Source organism: Mirounga leonina, unplaced genomic scaffold, assembly GCF_011800145.1.
Source record: "Mirounga leonina isolate KUSES-001 unplaced genomic scaffold, KU_Mleo_1.0 Mir_91, whole genome shotgun sequence".
Classification (NCBI taxonomy): domain Eukaryota; kingdom Metazoa; phylum Chordata; class Mammalia; order Carnivora; family Phocidae; genus Mirounga; species Mirounga leonina.
Genome location: NW_023270839.1, coordinates 47,913,751 through 47,933,946, shown reverse-complemented (window position 1 = coordinate 47,933,946; position 20,196 = coordinate 47,913,751). Strand labels below are relative to the sequence as shown.

The 20,196-nt window shown below is 49.5% G+C and overlaps 1 protein-coding gene across 1 annotated transcript in view; it reads left to right on the top strand.

Annotated features, from left to right (window-relative positions):
• The window catches only part of EDC3 (enhancer of mRNA decapping 3), a 47,498-nt gene extending 27,400 nt beyond the window's left edge, over positions 1-20,098 (top strand). Inside the window, exons 5-7 of the mRNA XM_034994304.1 lie at positions 12,383-12,536; positions 14,965-15,182; positions 17,623-20,098. Coding sequence (XP_034850195.1) covers positions 12,383-12,536; positions 14,965-15,182; positions 17,623-17,957 — 707 coding nt within the window. The 3' untranslated portion in view covers positions 17,958-20,098. The remainder of the gene's footprint in view (positions 1-12,382; positions 12,537-14,964; positions 15,183-17,622) is intronic.
• Positions 20,099-20,196: the final 98 nt, after the last annotated feature.

Sequence of the window (20,196 nt, the reverse complement as noted above, 5' to 3'; positions counted from 1 at the left end):
GGTTATAGGACATATTATGGAGATGGCTTAATTATATTTGGAGGAAAGTCAGATATGGCGTGGTTTTTTTGTAGACAGCAGTAAAGCTGTATTGTATTTGGTTTGCTGAGTATAGAAGTTTGCACGTGCTTTTCATGTGGAAAAAAAGGTTGTCAGGCTAAGAGAGTACCAAATTATTTTTCCATTGTTTGCAGGTGGACTCTGGTGGGCATACCTCTTTACTAAGGTAGTTTCCCTAAGTGGCACTGACATGTGACTTCCTGAACTCCTTTGATTTTTACCACTTGTGTGTAGGCAAACAGCCCAGCTCAGAATCAGGCTTCTGATTCAGTTGCCAGGTGTTAAGCTTTTCAGAGGCAGCCATCATCCAGCAGGTCTGGTAGCATACTCAGTTCCTGCTATTCATCTGCCCCTACTGCTCCCCTCTTTTATTGCCCTCATTTGCAAAATAAGCCGCCTCTGCTGGTAGCTCTCTGAGCTGAGGTGGTCCAGTGGTCAGTCATGCAGCAGGTCGTTTCCCTGAATTTCCTGAGCTTGGGGAGATAGAGCCTGCCTTGGAGTGAAGTGGCTAAAAGGGAGAGAATAGTAGCCTCAGGAAAGATTCTCAGATCTAAAAGAACCTGAGAAAACATTGCTAAAGTAGACAAAGGGGAGGGTGGGAATTTTTTCCTATTACACGTTCCACCTCCCCAATTTGATTTTCACACCTTATTTAATTTAATGACAGAAGTAAAAAGTTTCCTTCTCTTGCATGAAACTATTTTTCCAGAATTGCCATTAACAAGTGAACAACAAACCACATGAGCTGGTCATCAGCCAAGCGCTCAGGTATGGCGGCATGTGGTGTGCTGGTGACCATTTGCACTTCATTGAGTCATCACAGCGAGAGGCGAGAGGCCCTGCAGTTTCATGCCGTCTGGTTTTCCTCTTTGTCCTCAGTAGAGATAGCAGTGCAAATGAAGCCCTTTTGCCAAGCAGGGTCTATGTTGGAAATAGAGCAAGCAAGCCATTGCCTTGCTGAGCAGCTTCTCCTACAGGTGGTTTTTATCTCTGCTCCAGCAACAAGACCCAAGCCTCAAAGTCGGTTTCTACTCTTACTCAGATTGTGCCTGGCTGGGGACACTTTTCCACTTGGATCTTCTATGCAGATGTTACAGTCAGAGTAAGGCAAACTATCTCGAATATGTGGGGAAACAACCTAAGACCATCAAATGTTAGTGTTAGGTTACTTGATCGCTTAGTATGATTTTCTCGTTTTACAGATGAGGACATTGAGGCCCAGAGAGATAAAGACTCTCACAAACCTTATCTGTCACATTTCCTTTCATCTTCGGAAGGTGGCTAAGTTAAAGGGGAGGAAGGACATCGTTTCAGAGGAGAAGGGCAGTGTAACGGCACAACAGACTACAGTCATTTGTCTTTCAGTGTCCTCAGAAACGGGCTGGCTTAGATCAGCAGTTGTGGAGGGTGGCTTGGATAGCTCCCCAACTTTTGGCATTCATGTCCTAGAACCCCCAATACTTTATTTTCTGCTAATCTCCAGGGTAGCAAAAGAACAACATGTTTCCTACCCATGTGGTGTGATGGCTTGGATCTGAGCATTTTGACAGCTTGCTGCTGGTATCCAGCACATTGACTGCGTGCTGAGTGGTGTTAACAGTTTCCAAGCCATTATGCTATAATTGCTCACACTCCTCTTGGCAACAGGGGAGAGTGTGTGTGTGTGTGTGTGTGTGTGTTATGGGGGCAGTGTTATAAAAGGTCTGTTGATTGGGAAAACACATTCAGGAAGCAACTAAATTTAGCTCTTTGTTTAACCCACATCTTTTCTCTCTGGAAAGCCTTTTTGAGTCCTTTGACAGTGCTGCTGTCTCCAACAATCAGAGATTATCAGACATTCCTCCAGCTTGGACTTAGCCTGCTAAATAATGCTATCCAGTGGTCACATACTTGTTTATTAAGTTTGGCTGTAAAATGTGAGATGCGTGTGAGCACTCTGTTCAGTGGTAAGAGGTTCTCAAAGAACACTGGTTAGGAGAGAGGTAAGGCTTCAAAGAAGAATCTTTGCTCAACATTCATATTATTTTAAAAGAAATAGGTTAGTCCAAATACTGTTGCTTATTTTGTGTAAGTCACTCTAAGATTTTGTATTCCTTATTAAGCTGTATTAGGAAGGGGCGCCTGGGTGGCTCATTCGGTTAAGTGTCCGACTCTTGATTTCGGCTCTGATCTCAGAGTCCTGGGATTGAGCCCTTCATGGGGCTCTGTGCTCAGAGGGGAGTCTGCTTGAGACTCCCCCCCCCATATGCACATGTGCACACATGTGCTCTCTCTCAAATAAATCTTTTTTTTTTTTAATAAACCTAAAAAAAAAGGTATTAGGAATGGAAGGATACCATATATGCCTGGAGTCCAGTGGTGTGGATGTTAATTACACTGGATGTTGAGAGGCAGGAGAGGTCCTGAAGGCTGGGCTGATCAGGAACAGCTTCACAAAGGGAGGAAGCCTTGAAGCATGGGCAGAATTTCACCAGGCAGAGAGAAAGAGATGTGTGGGTAGGCTGGTAGGTGCTGGTGAATAGTGTGAGTAAAGGGCCGTGTGGGAGATAGGCCATCAGCAGGTTTGGCCAGGAGAGAGAGTGTTTGTGTGGGGGAGTAGCAGGAATTAAATAAGCTTTGGACCACAAGAGCACAGAGCCTTGTGTGCGTATGCTATCCTTGTCCTATGCCATAGGGAACAGCTGAAGGATTCTGAAAATGACATGATCCCAATCTCTTTTAAGAAGACACAGAGTCTTTTTTTTTTTTTTTTTTTTTAATTCTATCTATCCATTTGACAGAGAAAAAACAAACGGGGAGTGGGCAGGCTGAGGGAGAGGGAGAAGCAGGCTCCTTGCAGAGCAGGGAGCCCAATGTGGGGCTCGATCCCAAGACCCTGGGACCATAACCTGAGCCGAAGGCAGATGCTTAACCGACTAAGCCACCCAGGTGCCCCAGGAAGATTCAGAATCTTCAGGAAGACTGGTCTCATGATAGATTTCAGGGTGGAATGAGAGGAGAGAGACCAGAGTAGGAAGACTAGGTTCATACATAACTAATGTATCAGAGGTTTGGACTCCTTAAAGGAAAGGAAAGGAAAACAAAGGTGTGAGAGAAGTGATGAAGGGAAATTTGATGGTTGAAAGCAGGTGGAAAAGAGAGTGGAGGATTCAAAGGCATTGAACCTGTGGGGCAGGAAGAATGGCACTGAGAGTCTAGTTGTCGTTAGATTGCCTGTCTGTAGCGGGCCAAGTCTGCATGGTTTTGTGATTTCCCTCCTGCGGTGCTTTGTGGCTGAGCTCAGAGAAAGCAAATAGTAGAGTTACCACACTGAGAGAGAGGTCAGGGAGTTATTAAAAGCTTCAATGAGGAGGCTTCTGTAGAGTCAGAGAATGGAGTTATGTAGCCAAATGGGGGCTACTGAGCCTGTTTCCTTATCTGTAAAGTGGAATAAAATTGTCAATTAAATGAGATCATGTGGAATAGCAGCTAGTACAATGCCCAGTTTATGATTGTTAGTCAGTTTTTGACTTCAAATATGAATTGCAGAGGCTGCCTCAGTAAGGTTATTTCAAAGCATCTACATTTATAAAATTTATACTGTGTGTGAGGCACCATTCTAGATCCTCTGGGTAAGTGATTGTCACCCCAGGGGCCTTACAGAGTAACCAAATGTTAAAGAGTAATTTGTATTACTCTGTAATTAAATTATAGATGTGTATACAAGGTTTGGAGGTGGCAGCAAGGGGATGGTGGGAGTCTGGTTGAGGAGAAGCAACATAATTATGATCAGTGTCATAGTATTGAAAGTTCATTGGATATTTACAGTGTCACGGGGAACCATTCTAAGCACTTCACGTAGGTCACAATTTTCATGGTGCATCTGTGAGATTTCAGTGTTCTCCCCATTTTGTTATTATCCCCGTTTTGTTGGCATTAAGTGATCCAGTAAGACTTTGAAATCAGGAATGACTTTAAAGTGTCTCGAATTCTTCATTTTCTGAGTGCTAATAAATTTTTCTTGGGTATATTAATTCAAGAACCCTTCCTATTGGGTAGAATTCCTATTTAACTTCCACCATTTGTTTTCCACTCTGTAGCCTCCTTCTGTCCTCAAGTGTTTAGAAGCCCAGATGGGAGGCAGTGGGGTGCTGTTGGTGCCGACAGTGAATCTCTGTGGTTGTCCCATTGCTTTGCTTGAAGGGTGTTCCTTTGCCTCCATACTATCTGTCTGCTGAGATTTGGGGAGCAGCAAGTATATGAGGAGGATGACATGAAATAGAAGTTTTTGTTTTGTTTTGAAGTTTTTTAAAATTTATTTGACAGAGAGAGACACAGCGAGAGAGTGAACATAAGCAGGGCGGGTGGGAGAGGGAGAAGCAGGCTTCCCATGGAGCAGGGAGCCCGATGCGGGGCTTGATCCTAGGACCCTGGGACCATGACCTGAGCCGAAGGCAGACGCTTAATGACTGAGCCACCCAGGCACCCCTGAAGTAGAGTTACTGTTTACTGTCTTGAAAAAGGATCAAGTCCAAGTTTGAGTGAGGCACTCTCTTAAACATGCCCATTTCTTTTGGTAAAAGCAGTTCTGGTTCCTGCTCTGAAGGGGAGCTGCTGGTGAAGCCACAGTCGGTTTGTTCCTGCTGCTTTATGGCTTATCTCTTTACTCTTCCCACCTTGGCTAGCTAAATCTTTGAACTTTTTTTTTTTTTTTAATTTATTTGACAGAGAGAGACACAGTGAGAGAGGGAACACAAGCAGGGGGAGTGGGAGAGGGAGAAGCAGGCTTCCCGCGGAGCAGGGAGCCCGATGCGGGGCTCGATCCCAGGACCCTGGGATCACGACCTGAGCCGAAGGCAGACGCTTAACGGCTGAGCCACCCAGGCGCCCCTAAATCTTTGAACTTAAGTGAGGATGTGTCTTGCTCTCAGGACAAGCTTGACATTCACGTTTGAGGCTGGCAATGTCTTCCACACCTAGTGTTCCATTTCTGCCTCTGAGCTCTGGCTGCCTTCTTTTGCTTCTTGTCACCAAGAGTCCCTTAAGAAATACTCTGATGCTTTTAAGACCAGCAGTTTGCTTATCTCTTGAAGAACAGATAATCAGGAAATCTGCTTTGGGTTTGTATGTGTGTTCAGCAGGAATTCAGGAAGAAATAAATCTTTGAGTTTAGAAGTGGCCATTGAAGAATTTTAATCTAAAGGTAGTGAGACCTCCTTCAGCAAATGTGCTCCTCAGAGCCCCAGGGACACATCAGGAGGTAAATTCTAGGAGATGTTCTGGATCAGAACGCCTGCACTGACACATCTGTGCTGCAGCAGGTGCCACCATAACTTTTCATGGAACAGAGTTAAGGGACCTAGTTTCTGAAATGAACCTAGTGTCTCTGCAGGCAGACTTTCTTGACAGTGACTTGGTTGATTTTAGGAACCTCAGGTTCTAATCAGATCGCCTGGTGCCAGGAGTTGAAGGAGTAGTCAGCCCTTTAATGTGGTGTCCTTCAGAGTTTCTGGGCCTGGAGAATCAGGTGGATACTTGTCATAGGCCTTGGCCTTAGAGCCTTCTGAAGTCTGGGCCTGCCTACTACTCTAAGCCAGACTTCACATCAGCCTTGGGGCTCTGGCAGGGAATTTGCATCTGCACAGGTCATCCAGATTCCAGCTTGGGGAACTTTGCTCATGGTTCCTCCCCACTCCACCTGGAGTGCTCTCTCTCCCTCCTGTCCTGACTACAGTCCTGCCTGCCTTTCCAGGCATGGTTGAGAATTTGAACCTATCGCCTGCAGCTCCTGGTTGAGATTTTTTAATTTTTATTTATTTGTCAGCGAGCACAAGTAGGGGCAGTGGCAGAAGCAGAGGGAGAGGGAGAAGCAGGCTCCCCGCCAAGCAAGGAGCCCGATGGGGGACTCCATCCCAGGACCTGGGATCATGACCTGAGCCGAAGGCAGACACTTCACCGACTGAGCCACCCAGGTGTCCTGAAGCTCCTGGTTTGAAATCTATACTTTACACGTGTGCTCAGGATAACAGTTTAGTGTATTTTCTGGTATTTGCACATATATATTTTTTGTTTTCAGCTAGGTTGTAAGACTGTGGGAAACAGGGTTGTTTTTGTATTTTTTTACTTTACTCTCTTGTCTCCTGCCACTCCCCACCCTACCACTGGCTTGATGTGTTAGCTGGTCATCTTTGAAGGCACTTAACTCTCTCTTTTCTCCCCACAACTTATTTACTTACTTATTTTAAAATACTTTAGCCTTCTTTTTTTCCCTTAAAATTTTTATTTATTTATTTGAGAGAGAGAGGGAGAGAGTACAAGCGGTGGGGAGGGGCAGAAGGAGAGAGAGAAGCAGACTCCTTGCTGAGCCGGGAGCCCAACACTGGGCTCTATCCCAGGACCCTGAGATCAAGACCTAAATCATGACTTGAGCCAAAGGCAGAAGCTTAACCGACTGAGCCACCCAGGTTCCCCCCGCCAAAAAACTTTTTTATGTTGAACAATTTTACACTTTAAGTTGCTAGAATAGTATAATGAACATCATGCATTCTTCATTTAGATTCACCTATTAATATTTGCCAAATTTGGGCACCTGGGTGGCTCAGTCGTTAAGCGTCTGTCTTCGGCTCAGGTCATGATCCCGGGGTCCTGGGATCGAGTCCCACATCGGGCTCCCTGCTCAGTGGGAGGCCTGCTTCTCCCTCTCCCACTCCCCCTGCTTATGTTCCTGTTCTCGCTGTCTCTCTCTGTCATATAAATAAATAAAATCTTAAAAAAAAAAATATTTGCCACATTTACTTTATATTAACACAAGCGCATACCTGAACCACTTGAGATTTAGTTGCTCTCATTACATTTCGTTACATTACCCCTACATACCTCCCTGTACATTCAGTAGGATGTTGCTCTTACAACCACACTGTAAGATTGCTCTCAGGAAACAGAGTTAACACAAAATATTATCTAATATACATTCCTTATCCACAGCTCTCCAGTTGTCCCAATCGTGTCCTTTATAGCTGTATTTTTAGTCAACAGTTGTGCATTACATCATATGAGATGTAGTCGAGATACAGTTGTATCTCTTTTGTTTCCTTTAACCAGGAGAGTTCCCACAACTTTTGTCATCTCTTGTGATATTGACATTTATGAAGAGTCTAGGCCAGTTGATTTGCAGAATATCCCTTAGTTTTATTTACTGATTGTTCTTTTTTTTTTTTTTTTTAAGATTTATTTATTTATTTGAGAGAGAGAGAGAGCACACAGATGGAGAGGGAGAGGAAGAAGCAGACTCCCTGCTGAGCAGGGAACCCGATGCGGGACTTGATCCCAGGACTCTGGGATCATGGCCCTAGCCAAAGGCAGACACTTAACCAGCTGAGCCACCCAGTGATTGTTCCTTTTGATTCATGTGATTTATGTTCCATGTGATTCATGTTAAACATTTTCCCCACGATTTTGGTGGGGCTCTGTCCTTTGCAGGGTATCACATCGTAAGAATATACAGTGTCAGTTTGTCTTACCATTGGGGCTGAGTTAATCACTTGGGTGAGGTATCGTCCACTGGGTTTCTTCTTTGTAAGGATACTTCTCCTCTTCATAATTAATAAGCCATCTTGTCAGGAGGTCCTTTACCTCTTGAGTCCAAAGCTTGTTTCAGTGGAGCTTTAACCTGAAGGAATGAGGTCCAGGGTGGACAGAGGGTTTGTCTAGTTGTAAATGGGGGAGGGGAAAGAATCTGAAACATCTCACCCACACTTACCTTTGGTTACAGCGGGGCTCTTACCCAGCTGCAGAATGGAACTCGCTGAGGCAGTTGTACAGGTTTCCTTCCCATTCTTTTCATTAATTCCACACACATTTATGTAGACCCGACCAGGCCCTGTGCTGACAGTGAGGGCACCGTGAAGAACAGGCTAGCGCAGTGAGCAAGACAGACTCGGTCACTGCCTTCATGGAGCTTGCAGTCTGGTCCAAAACGAAAAAACAGTTATTTACAAGTTGTGTTCAGTACAGTGAAGAAAATAAGCAGCCTGCTGAGACTGAGGGATATTTAAGAAGAGGGGGAGAAGAAGAATGAGGGACTTCTTTTTTTTTTTTTTAAAGATTTTATTTATTCATTTGAGACACAGAGATACAGAGAGAGAGAAAGCATGAGCAGGGAGAGAGGCAGAGGCAGAGGGAGAAGCAGGCTCCTCGCTGAGCCAGAAGCCCGATGTGGGGCTCGATCCCAGGACCCTGGGATCATGACCTGAGCTGAAGGCAGGCGCTTAACCATCTGAGCCACCCAGGCGCCCCGAATGAGGGACTTCTTTAAGAAAAATGAGGGACCAGCTATGAGTGTGGGTAGAATATTGGAAGAGAGAAAAGAGTCCCAGGAGAGGGGACATGCTTCCTGAGGCCAGAAGGGACTTGGAATATGTTTAGGAACCAGAAGGCAGCCAAGGTGCCTTGGAGCATGGTGGGAGTTGGGGTCCAAGGTAAAGGGGGTGAAATAAACAGGGGCCAGATCATGGAGGCCTTGTGGGCCCTAATAAAGAGTATTGAGTATTTAGGCCTCTTGTAATAAATCCTTCTTTCAGAGATACAGTTGACACCAAATTTCATTTTGTGTAGCTTTCATGTAAATCTACAGGGGCTCTCTTGTACAGTGTGGGTCTGAGGGTATGAATTTACTGGTTTATACTCCTGAAAAGAACCTGTGTGTTTAACTATAGAGAACACACTGATGGCTACCAGAGGGGAGGTGGGCCGGGGGTGGGGTGGGGATATGGGTGAAATAGGTGATGGGGATTAAGGAGTACACTTGCTGTGATGAGCACTGGGTGATTAAAGTAAGAACTTAAAAAACCAAACCAAACCAGTGTGATATCCCCCCACAGTTGTGTGATCCCCACAGAATGGAATCAGAATTCATAGCCCTGGGGAAATCACCTGCCCTCATTGAGGCATTGAGCCTTCAGTGAGCTGTGCTCCTCATTGGTAACACATGGGGCGCACACAGCCTTTCTCACTAAAGGGCCGTGTCAGTGTGAGGACTGAGTTTAGATCTGAGCTGACGTTTTGTTGTGGGAGTTTTGTCACACAACCAGAAGGCTGGGGGGTTTGAAGGACAGGAAGGGATGTACATGCAGAAGCTGCTGGAGAAGGTTTGGACATGGTGCTTGAGGGTGTGAGAACGAGGCTGAGACCTTAAGTCGTATGTACTGGAAGGAGCCTGTGGAAGTGAGAAAGACCTGACGAAGGGGAGGCCGCAGCAGGCACTGTGGTGGCTGGCCTGTGAGGTTGCAGGGCCCTGGCCTCATGCTGTGGAGTGAGCTGTCTGGGGAGGAGTCTTGTCTCCCAGCCTGTACAGAGTGTGCTTAAGCTGTTTTCCTGGATACCCTAAGGTTAATCAGATCCTAAGATGTGCTCTGCTTGTCACGAACTGGCTGTAATTATATCTCCCTTTCTTGTTTCACCGACAGCTGTAAAATACATAGTGAGAGAAACCCTACCAACTGATTTTACTGCCTTGGTTCCAGAACAATAAAGATCCACCTGCCAGCCCAAACATAATTAGGCTTGGCTCATGTTCAGGCTTTGGCAATGTTATTGTTTGCCATTTACACGCTATGTTCTTGGTTCCCTTCCTTTGGAGTTTATTTTATTCCCTCTGCCTGTTTCTGATAAGCCAGTCTGACTGGTGGTGGGACTTTTGATGTGTAAATGTTGAAAAGGAACATTTTGTGGTGCTTGCACATTCCTCTCAGAGAAACTGAGTAGGGTACTGCGGAGTCCTAGGCCCTGTAACTGGCAGACTGAGGAGAAGGGATCCCGGCCTTGTCTTGCCCTAGGCTACAAAGTGTGCCAGTTCATCAGCAGTGCTCCCCACCATCAGTGAGCTCCCCGCTGGAGCAGCCAGCCAGCCGGGGTGTGGGCTCTGCTCTCCTCTCCCTGTACTGTGAGTTTTGTACCTTTCAGGACTGTGAGGAGAAAATGCTCAGCCTGCCTCCAGAGAGCCCTCGGAATGGGAGAGGGAGGTGCCCTGTACCTACACCACAAGACGTAGACCCACAAAGAATGCTTGATTTGTAGGGTGACATGCTCAGGACTCCCTACCTTGGTCCGTTTCAGAGTCAACAGAAAGCAAATAAATGGGTGAAGAAATGCACAGGGTCAAGGGGAAGCTCTCTTGCGTGACTTTGCAGGTAAAGAGGGTGTTTGAGGTAGACATGACTTGTCTGACAGGTTTAAGGTTGTTAGTGGCTTAGGACTCCTGAGAATTCCTTTGGCTTTTCACACTGCTATCAATGATTCCTAATTAGTTCCGATAATATGTGCGTGCCTGGAGCAGGCCATAAAAATGGCTGTTTTAATCAGCTGTTGACATGCAAGGTCAGGCTGCAGCCTCCAGCACTGGCACTTAGGACTGACATTTCAGAAAGAGAGAAGAGGACTGACATTTCAGAAAGAGAGAAGAGACCATCCATGTTCCTAATGGCAGTGTTTGTGCCAAGGCCGGGATAGGACTCAGGCAGGTAGAAGGCTTCAGTTAACCAACAGGATAGTGTTAATTTTGATGTGTAGACATCTTTCTTATTGTCATTACTACATTAAGTTATTATTTCGCCTTCCTTTGAGAGGATATATATATACCTTAGTGCTTTGGGTTCAGTCTTCGTGCTTGGATTCCTGTTGTTCAAATGTACCGCCATAGCCTCGTTCTGTGTGATTTTAAGAGTCTGTGGAGGCAGGGCTGGATATCTGATAGAACTTCAAGAAATTATTTCTGAAATGATCAGGGAGGAAGACAAGTTTTTCTAGACAGGGCTTTGCAACCAATAGGATAGATGATGAACTTCCTGAAAACTTCTACCATAGAGTTAGGCCAGACCAGAAATAGCACTAGGTTTGCATCATTTGTATGTTTGAGTACTTGATGAGAACTCACCTCTGTTGATAAATGTAGCTGAAGCAAGTTGAAGAGATGGGGGCCAAAGAAGTAAAGGGTTTATTTCCCTGCTTGGAGGAGTTTACAGTCCAGTATAGATGAAGACACAGGATCTGAAAAGGCATCTGATCCAGCCAGACAAAACTAGTTACATGCAGTCCCACGATGACTTGCTAATTGGAATCTGTATGTGTTGGTCTGTCAGCCAGTGAGGCCAAATGGGGATCTTTGGCAAAGGTCTGCTCCCTTGGGGCCAGGCCAGTGGCTTGTAGTATTTGTAAGATGGCATTGGTTGCCAAGACGAGCTGCTCATTACAGATCACAGTTTTTTACTTTGGCGTTTCTTTCCTGTCCTGGTTTTCTGGGCCCTGAAATGGCACCTGTTGGTGCTAATGCAGGTAAGACTCTTTCAAGTGTCTCAGCTGCTGCAGACTTTGGCCTTATAAACCAAGTATTTTCCATGCTCTACTTTCAGTGATTCTCCCTAACCTTAATAGAGTTCCTTTCTGTATGGCAACTGTTCAAGATTCTTCTGAGTAGGTTGCTTTCCATGTACTCTTGCCCTGAGGTTTGAGTATTAGGTTACATTTGCCCCAAATGTGGGGAGAAAATGACAAATTATTTGAAAAAACAAGTTGCTCATTAAATTTCTTAAGCAAAGAGGAAGGACTAAGTAGAAGGAGGAGGAAGAGGAAGTGGGGAGCAGATGGGATGAGCAAGTCATCCAGCCGAGACCTGGGACAGCACAGCGGGGGCAGAGGGTCTAGAGGCTTGGCATCTGTTCCACTTGTGGGGAAGGAGGAATCTGCTCGCGAGGACAGTCCCACTGCCAGGGGTGCCATTCCCCCCACTCGGGGAAAAGACTGTTCTCTTCTGACGTGGCGCACAGGCTGCTGTTCGCAGGCTGTGCCAGCCCTTCCCTGTAATAACCTGAGAGATCCGGGTAGCTTTGGCTTCTGTGGTCTGAAGCTGAACTGTTAGAGGGGGGCGCCTGGGTGGCTCAGTCGGTTATCGGCTCAGGTCGTGATCCCAGGGGCCTGGGATGGAGACCCGTGTCGGGCTCCCTGCTCCGCGGGGAGTCTGCTCATCCCTCTCCCTCTGCTCCTCCCCCTGCTCCTGCTCGTGGGTGCCTGCATGCACGTGCTCTCTCTCTCAAAATCTTAAAGAATCAAGTGCTAAGACAGCTTAAGCTTGTCCCTGCTCTTTGGGACCGGGCACAAGTTGTTACTTCCCCACCCGCTACTCTGGGGGGCTCCATGGTGCACCTCTGCCCCACATTAGGCCGACAGGCCAGGGGAGGGCCAGTCTCAGAGTCTTGGCTTTCACAGAATTCTGGCTCAAGTACAAACATTTGTGGATCTGGTTTCCTGTAATCACTTTCCCTTTCTCTCTTCACCTCCTTTTGAACTGCAGACTCTGGCCTGGTTGTCCCAAGTGTTTCCTATGAACTGCATAAAAAGCTGTTGTCTGTGGCTGAGAAGCATGGGTTGACTCTGGAGCGGAGACTGGAGATGACAGGAGTGTGTGCCAGCCAGATGGCCCTGACGCTGCTCGGAGGACCCAACAGGTAAACTCCGGACTGGCGGGGGCTATGCGTGGGGAGGTGCTGCTCTGCTGGAGGAGTTTGTCGGGGTGCGTCCCTCTGTGAAGTCCCTTTCCTGGGTGCTCTGAGGGTTTTGTTTGCCCCTCTTACCCACCTCCCGGAAGTCCTCATTCTTCTCTCAGCAGCCTGCCCTTTGACCCTTTCTTTCCTGATAACAGCTGGCTTTGACACTCCTGCTGGCTACCAGAGGCCTGCCTTCTAAGAGCCTTCAGAGACTCAGCCTTTGGCACTTGTCCTTCACTCAGAGATCAACCCGAGTTCCATACCTGAGAGCTTCTAGAACCACCCAGTGGGAGAGCTGGAGTTTGGTGCCTTCCTACCTGCCCTCTGGGCCCATATGTCAAAAGCAGTGCTTAATTTCATTTGTGGTCATTTACTGATATCATGTGCCAGTCCTTGTGCTAGGATGAGGGACACAAAGAAGAATAAAATACTACACCTGCCCTCTGGAAGGCTAGTGAGGTCTCCAGAAAGTACATTGTGGTGGTAGAGGAAACAGAGGATCGTCCCGGAAGCCGCAGTAGCATCCAAGCGGAGTCCTGCGGAGGAGGGGGGATTAACAGAGGCCAGCAGGCAGGGCAAGGAGTCTGGGTCTGAGTAGCCTGTGCCGAGGTCGGACAGAACAGAGCCCGTGGTCGTGGCTGGGATCTGTGAAGTCATTCTCTGGGACTGGGAAGTAAGGCTTTGCAACAGCTTTGCGGTAGGGAGCTGAGCTGCCGACGGGATTTCAGAAACAGCAGTGTGGGGGCAGGGTGTGAATGTCCTCACCCCATCACATTGCCCTCTAGCCAGCCTCTTGGGGCTAGCTGTCCTTGGACCTGGCTTTTCTCGCTGCCTCTGACCTCTCAGAAGGGCCACCTCCTGCAGCTCCTTTGAGAAGGATCGCCACAGCTAGTAATCTGCTTCATGTGGGTCCAGTACCATGCAGTTTGTCACTGTGCTTTCACGGCTGTGTTTAATTTGGTCCTCATGACTTCACCTTGAAGGTAAATAGTAGCCTGGTGTTTGAGGATGAGCAAGCTAAGGCTCAGAGAGCAGAAAGGCGTGGCCACGTTGGCACTGCTGGTACGTAGTGGAGCCAGGTCTCCCATCCAGATAGGTCTGTTTCCAGGGTCTGGACCCTGCCCTCTGCTGTCGGCTGTGTGATGCCAGGGTCTGCTTTGAGTCCTCCGATGGGGGATGCCTCTGCGAGAGGAAGAGTCTTCAGGAACAGACATGGGTGAGTCAGATGCCACAACTCAGGTGTCTGTCTGAGGGGAGAAGTGCTCATCATATTTCCTTAACATGCAGACATAGGCGGGAAATGAATGGTTTGGTATATACGCAGAGTATATTGCTAAATTCCCCCAAATGTATTTGGAGCACAGGGGCTTCCTCTCCGCAACAGCATCTGTCATCTGCCTCCCTTCGGGAGACTAGTAAGTGACTGTCATTGCTAAGGAGGGACCTAAGCCCGTTTCTTGCTGTCCATCTCCCCCGCCTTCCACCCTGGAGGCAGACCGCACTGCCTGTGAGTTGGGAACAGCTCCAGAGTTAATCTTCCAAACCTCCTTACCTATGGCTCAGCTTTGGATGGCAGGATCTGGAAATGACTTCATCAGGAAGTGGATATCCAAGGGAGCTGCCAGTGTAGGAGACCAGGAAGCCCCTAGCCTGCTGCCTCCTCTGTGACCTGGGCTGTCACGGGTCAGGCCCTGTTCTAAGTACTATATGTGCGTTGATCCACACAGCATCCCATGGAAGATCCCATTAGTATCTAGTGTTGCCCTTATTTCGCTTACTGGCAGCTCAGTAAAGAGAACTTGGCCTGGCACCTGGTGGAGGATGATTTAGAACGGCCCCGTTTGGTCCTCGCTGTGAGTTTCTTAGGAGTTGAGCCAGAGTAATCCTGGAAGAGGTGAGCCTTGAGCTGGATTTCAAAGAAAAGGTGGGTCAGAGTTTGACAAGTGAAGGGCTTTCTGGGCAGGGGACATCCTCTGAGGAGAAGCAAGAAAGCCTTACAAGAATAGCAGAGGGTGAGGCCAGGGAAGAAGAACCAGGAGGGCTGTCGAGGTGGAGAAGCCTCTTTGCTAATCAGAGTTTGGACCTCACAGGTCCCACAGAACAGTTACGTGTTTCTGGTCAGAGAGCAGTGTTCTGGCAACATTGTTCTCTGGAATGAGATCTGGGTGAACTGCCTAGTGAGAGGACCCAGCAGATGAAGTGACACTGGGGTGTGGGACCGTGGGAATGCCACCCTGTAGTCCTGGAGTTTGGTGGCTTTTCACCCCCTCTGGGACCTGGGGCTGCCAAGAACTTGAAGAGCGACAGGTGCTGAGAGGTACTCGTCTGGTTTAGGGTGTAGGGATTGGTAGGTCTGCAGCTGATAATGCTAATTTACCTTCTGTTCCAGGTTGAATCCCAAAAATGTTCACCAGAGGCCCACAGTGGCCCTGCTGTGTGGCCCCCATGTAAAAGGGGCTCAGGGGATCAGCTGTGGAAGGCACCTGGCCAACCATGATGTCCAGGTCATCCTCTTCCTGCCCAACTTTGTCAAGATGCTGGAGTCCATCACCAACGAGCTGTCTCTCTTCAGCAAGACCCAAGGCCAACAAGTATCTAACCTCAAAGGTGAGCGCTTGCGTAGGGCTGGGCTAGGGCCTCGGCCTCCTCCCTCCTCACGTAGTTTGATGGTCTGATGCTGCTGCCCAGTGGCGACAGGTGGAACATCACAGATGTAAGGCATGCTCTGCCTGTTAGGAGTCTTTGTACACAAAGGAAATACTTTGGGTGTTGACTTGCTTACTTCCCATCCCTTCGCTGTCCTCCCTCTCCCACTACTCAGATGGAGAGCTGGGGACCCACTTGTTCACTTTACAAACATTTACGGAACAGGCACTACTCCTGACACTGAGGATGTGGCAGTAGACTTTTTTTTTTTTAATTCATGCTTCATTCTACTTAGGACATTGGACAAAGAGACAAGTAACCTTTCTATTAGGCCAGATGGTGGTATTACAGAGACAAAGTAGGGAAGGGAACTAGAGACGGTTGGAGGGTTGGAGGGTTGCGTAAGAAGTAGCAGACTTAGACATTTCAGGGTCAGGTGGTGAGGGGCCTGTGGATCACTGTAAGGGTTTGCACTTTTACCCTAGCTGAGATGGAGAGCCACTGGAGGAATAAGTAGCAGGAAGGTAGAATTCAGCTCAGATTCCAAATGATCCTCCAGCTGCTCTTTGGGAGTAGACTAGAGGTCTACAAAGAGAGGTGTTAAGAGGCTATCGTGCAAAACCAGAAGGAGATGCTGGTGGCTGTGTGTAAGCCCCGATGATCTCAACCGGCTGGTGGTAGTGGGAGAAGAGGTGAAGGGGGGTTAGTTTCTAAGTTAGTTTTGGAGCTAGAGGCTGCAGATTGGATGTAAGGGATGTGACGGGGAAGGGTTAAGAACGACTGCAAGGTGTTTGGCCTGAGTGACCAGAACGATGGAGGTGCCATCCTGAGATGGGAAGACTTCTGGGAGGAGGTTTGGGGAGGAAGGTGCCTGTTGGATATACAGGTGGAAATGTTGACTGACACAGATGAGTCCGCAGGTAGGTGAAGGGGTCAAGCCTGGAGTGCCGAGTGTGTAGGTGGGAATGAGCCCTAACGAGCCTGGATAAGCTATCTTCTAGGAAGAGGTAGGGAAGTTAAGTCTGAGTTCTTTGTTTAGAAGTCAGGGAGTTGAGAGAGCAGCTCAGGAGACAGGGAGGGAGAAGGAAAAGCAGGAGAGCCTGGCACCTGGAAGGCAAGTGAAGACGGGGGTGTGGTGCGGTCAGCTCTGCCAGCAAGCCGCTCTAGGTTAGGCTCAGATGAAGGCTGAGAATCGACCACTGGATCTTGCTGTGTGGAAGCCCCTGATGATTTCAACCAGAGCAATTTCAAGTGGGGTAGGGTGGAGGGGACAAAGTGATTGGAGTGGGTTTTAGTGAGAGTGGGGGAGGAGAAGAGAGAAGAAATACGAAGAAAGGGCCTTGCCAGGGGTCAGATGGCAAGTTGGGGCCAGACCCTGGGCCAGAACCTCAGTCTCCTCTCAGGCCAGGCTCCTGTGTGCACGTGGAAAGTAAGACCCTGTTCTTACTCTTGAAAGCCTACTGGCCCCCGGCAACATCCCCCCACCCCCTTGTCCTGGTGGTCTGTTCCAAGTAAGGAAGCCCTGAGTCCCTAATTGAGAAATATCATTACTGTAGCCAGGAGGTGGGTCTGCTCTGGGTTCCCCCGCTTGAGATCTGTAACATGAAGCCTTGTTTTAGGCAATTCTTCCTCTGGCTACCTAAAAGCTTTCTGATTTCAACTCCAAGAGCCAAGTCTGAGGATGCTGACCTTGAATTTGGTCTGATTTCTCCTATTCTCAAATTATCCTCTTAGGCTGGTCAAGACTTACATAGTTGTTGAGACATCTCTTCTTATGCTGTCCCTCCCAGAGGCTTGGTTTGAGCAGAGAAACTTTTTTAAGTGCCTGGAGAAGTGATCGGTTCCCTCCCTATCCCTAAGATTGGGCTGTAAGGAGAGCCCATTTTGATGACATGGGGTGGGGGCGCGAGGCGGGATGCAGCAAGACCAGGCTGGCTCCGGTTGGGTGAGGAGGCTAACCCAAGGCTCTGGCCTGCTTGCAGTTCTTGGGCCACTCAGCACATGGCCGTCAGCCCATTTCTGCTGGGCTCTGGGAAGGGCTCCCTGGGAGCGCTGACTCGGCAGTCGGCTCCCCCTTCTCAGAGCTTATAATGTACCCAGGGTGTTAGTCGGATGTGCATCTGCTGCGCCCAGAGACGACCTGCACGGCCAGCAGCACGGCGCTTCGGCCTGGGGGCTCCACGAGGATGGTGGTCCATCGGGCTGACACGTCCTTAGTCTCTGGTACCCAGCCCAACCTTGGAAGGCCTGGGGCCTGGCCCAGCCTTGAGAAAGCCAGCCTGTGGCGAGGCCTCGGAGTGGTGTCAGAACAAGACCCCCTTGGGGCCATCTGGGTTCTAGTCCCGACCCAGGCTGCTCTCTGCTTATAGCGATTCCCATGTGGTGCTCTTTCCACCCGCAGATCTGCCCTCTAGCCCCGTGGACCTGGTGATCAACTGCCTGGACTGCCCCGAGAATGCCTTCCTGCGGGACCAGCCTTGGTACAAGGCAGCGGTGGCCTGGGCCAACCGGAACCGGGCGCCGGTGCTCAGCATCGACCCACCCGTGCACGAAGGCGAACAGGGCATCGACGCCAAGTGGTCGCTGGCTCTGGGCCTGCCTCTGCCGCTGGGGGAGCGCGCGGGCCGCATCTACCTGTGTGACATCGGCCTCCCCCAGCAGGTGTTCCAGGAGGTGGGCATCAGCTACCACTCACCCTTTGGCTGCAAGTTTGTCATTCCATTGCACTCTGCCTAGAGGGGCTCTGGGCGAGTTGGACCCTGCAGTCCCCTGCTGCTCCGGACACACTGAACTTGACAACGAACGCCTTAAGGATGTGAAGCTTCATGGACCTTGTTAAATTTTTTCGCTTTTGGATTTGTTACTTCTGTGAGAGAACAGATCATATTTAAAAATGACCTGTCACCTGCCCGTAGCCGAGGAAGGCTTTCCCACTGGGTGTCCTGGGTGGGCGGCAGGCTGAGTGGCTCTCTGCATCTCTACACGTGGCCCCCTGCGTGGCTGGGTGGGGCTTTGTTTACAGACTTAGGCAGCTCACGGACCGAGTTTTCAGGTTTACAGTCACTGGGGCCTGGGCAAGCGCCTTGCGGGGTGGGGCGGGTCCTGTTTGGGGGCCTGTTCTTGCTATGGCCCCCTGTCCCCTCCCCCCCCCCCCCCCCCCCCCCCCGCAGCCTTTCTCCCGATCATGTCGAACTGGCTGTGCTGCAGCTGCCCGCCAGAGGGCAGACTTGCACTCCGTTCATTTTGAGGGCTTTGAGGAGGCCTTCCTAGAGCCCCACCACAAGTTGATTTGGGGACTCTCGACCCTTTCTCCTGAGCTGATGCAAGTTTTATGCTGGGAGTTTTTTCAAGGGTCCTTCTTCCTTTCCACTCCATCACTCTGAGAGGCAGGGAAGGGGGTGGCATCAGGATGGTTTTACTGTATTGGGATTTTATACTGTTTTTCTGTTTTCAGCATAGGTAGTACGAGACTATGTTACTATAGAACCACAGTGCCCATCTTGCCAGCAGTGCCCCCAGCCCCATACCCTCTCTGGCTGGGGGCAGAGCCTTTGCCTAGTCTGGGGCCAGAGCTCAGGGTGCAGCTTTAATGTTCAGTATTGGGGAGGTCCCTGGGGGAGCCTGGTGCTGAGCCAGAAGAGGCTCCCTGGTGCTTCTGTCTTAGGCCACCACTACCCCGCTCCCACCTCCTTGCCTGCCTCTATACCCCCTTTCTTCTGCCCCGTCTCTTTCCCCTGAAACGGTCTTTTGCAGCTGTTGTCCCAGAGCAGGGCGCATGTCCCTCCCCTGTCTGGGCCCCACCCCAGTTCTTACAATGTCTGGGCTTTGAACCCTTTATGGTTGTCCACTCTAGATGAGTACGCTTGGGGCCAGCACCCTATCTCAAAAGATGCCAAAATGAGGCTAGTTCTAGATGAGCCAGCTGGCGGGGCTCAGCCATAGGAACATACTGCTGCTCAGATCCTAAGGCAGGAAAGCCCTTGGACCTCATAGGCTTAGGCCTTGGAGGCTGGTGTCAGAACAGGAGCCATGCCCTGGAGTCCCTGGCAGGGGCCCTTGCAAAAAAGTTCGTGCTTTAAAGCCTTTTTCAGGCCTTCAGGCTTACCTTCTGCTCTCTGCTCACCCACTCTGGTTAAGGGGGTGAGTGGGAGGGCTCACCAAGCATCATGGACACAGGGTAGGCCCTGCTACCATGGGCTTCAGGCTACTTAACGCTTTTCTTATAGGAACATAGCCAGGAGCAGATGAGGCAGGGCAGAGGGCTGGTCCCTCCTTTCCTCCTGTTCTCCCTCAAATGTTAAATCGTCTCCACCAGTGGGAGGAGGCCAGAGACTGTGAGCCTTGTTGTGTATATCCTCCCTGAGCCTCTGCTCACTCTCAGGGCCAAGAAGCTCCCAAGAGGGAGCCCTCTCTTTAGAGGCAGGGTCATAGTCTGCGGAGCAGTGCTGGGTTATAGGCATTTTAGTAAGCAACCATTAAACAGTTTCTGGGTGCCTGCCTGTTCATGCAGTAAGGCCCCCCGCTTGGGTACGGTGGAAGAGGAGCTTGAGGAGCCCTGGCTCAGCAGACTCTGATTGATCCGGTAAGTTGCAGTGGCCCTGGGGGTGAAGGCCTTGTTGAGGGGCCACTGGGAGGTTGTGCCCAAGCCTGTCTTCTCTCTGCGGGTGGCTCTGGAGCCTCTTCCTGCCCTTAGCCTCGGCCTTCCCCGGTCCTATTAAAGATCAGCATGATTCCTCTACCTTCAGCTCTTTTCAGAGGCATCCTGCCCCCACCCCCCGCCCAGTCCCCAGGGGGCCCCATTCAGGTGGTCAGGACCATCACCCATGCAGCTCTTGGGGAACCAAAACCAGCACTTAAAATAAAGCTGAATGACAAGAGTCCTGGGCTCTAGTAAATTGTCGTGTGGGCCGCAGTGAGGGGTTGCCTCCCAGCCCCAGGAGCCCAGCTTGGTCGGCTCACGGTTGCCAGCCTTTAG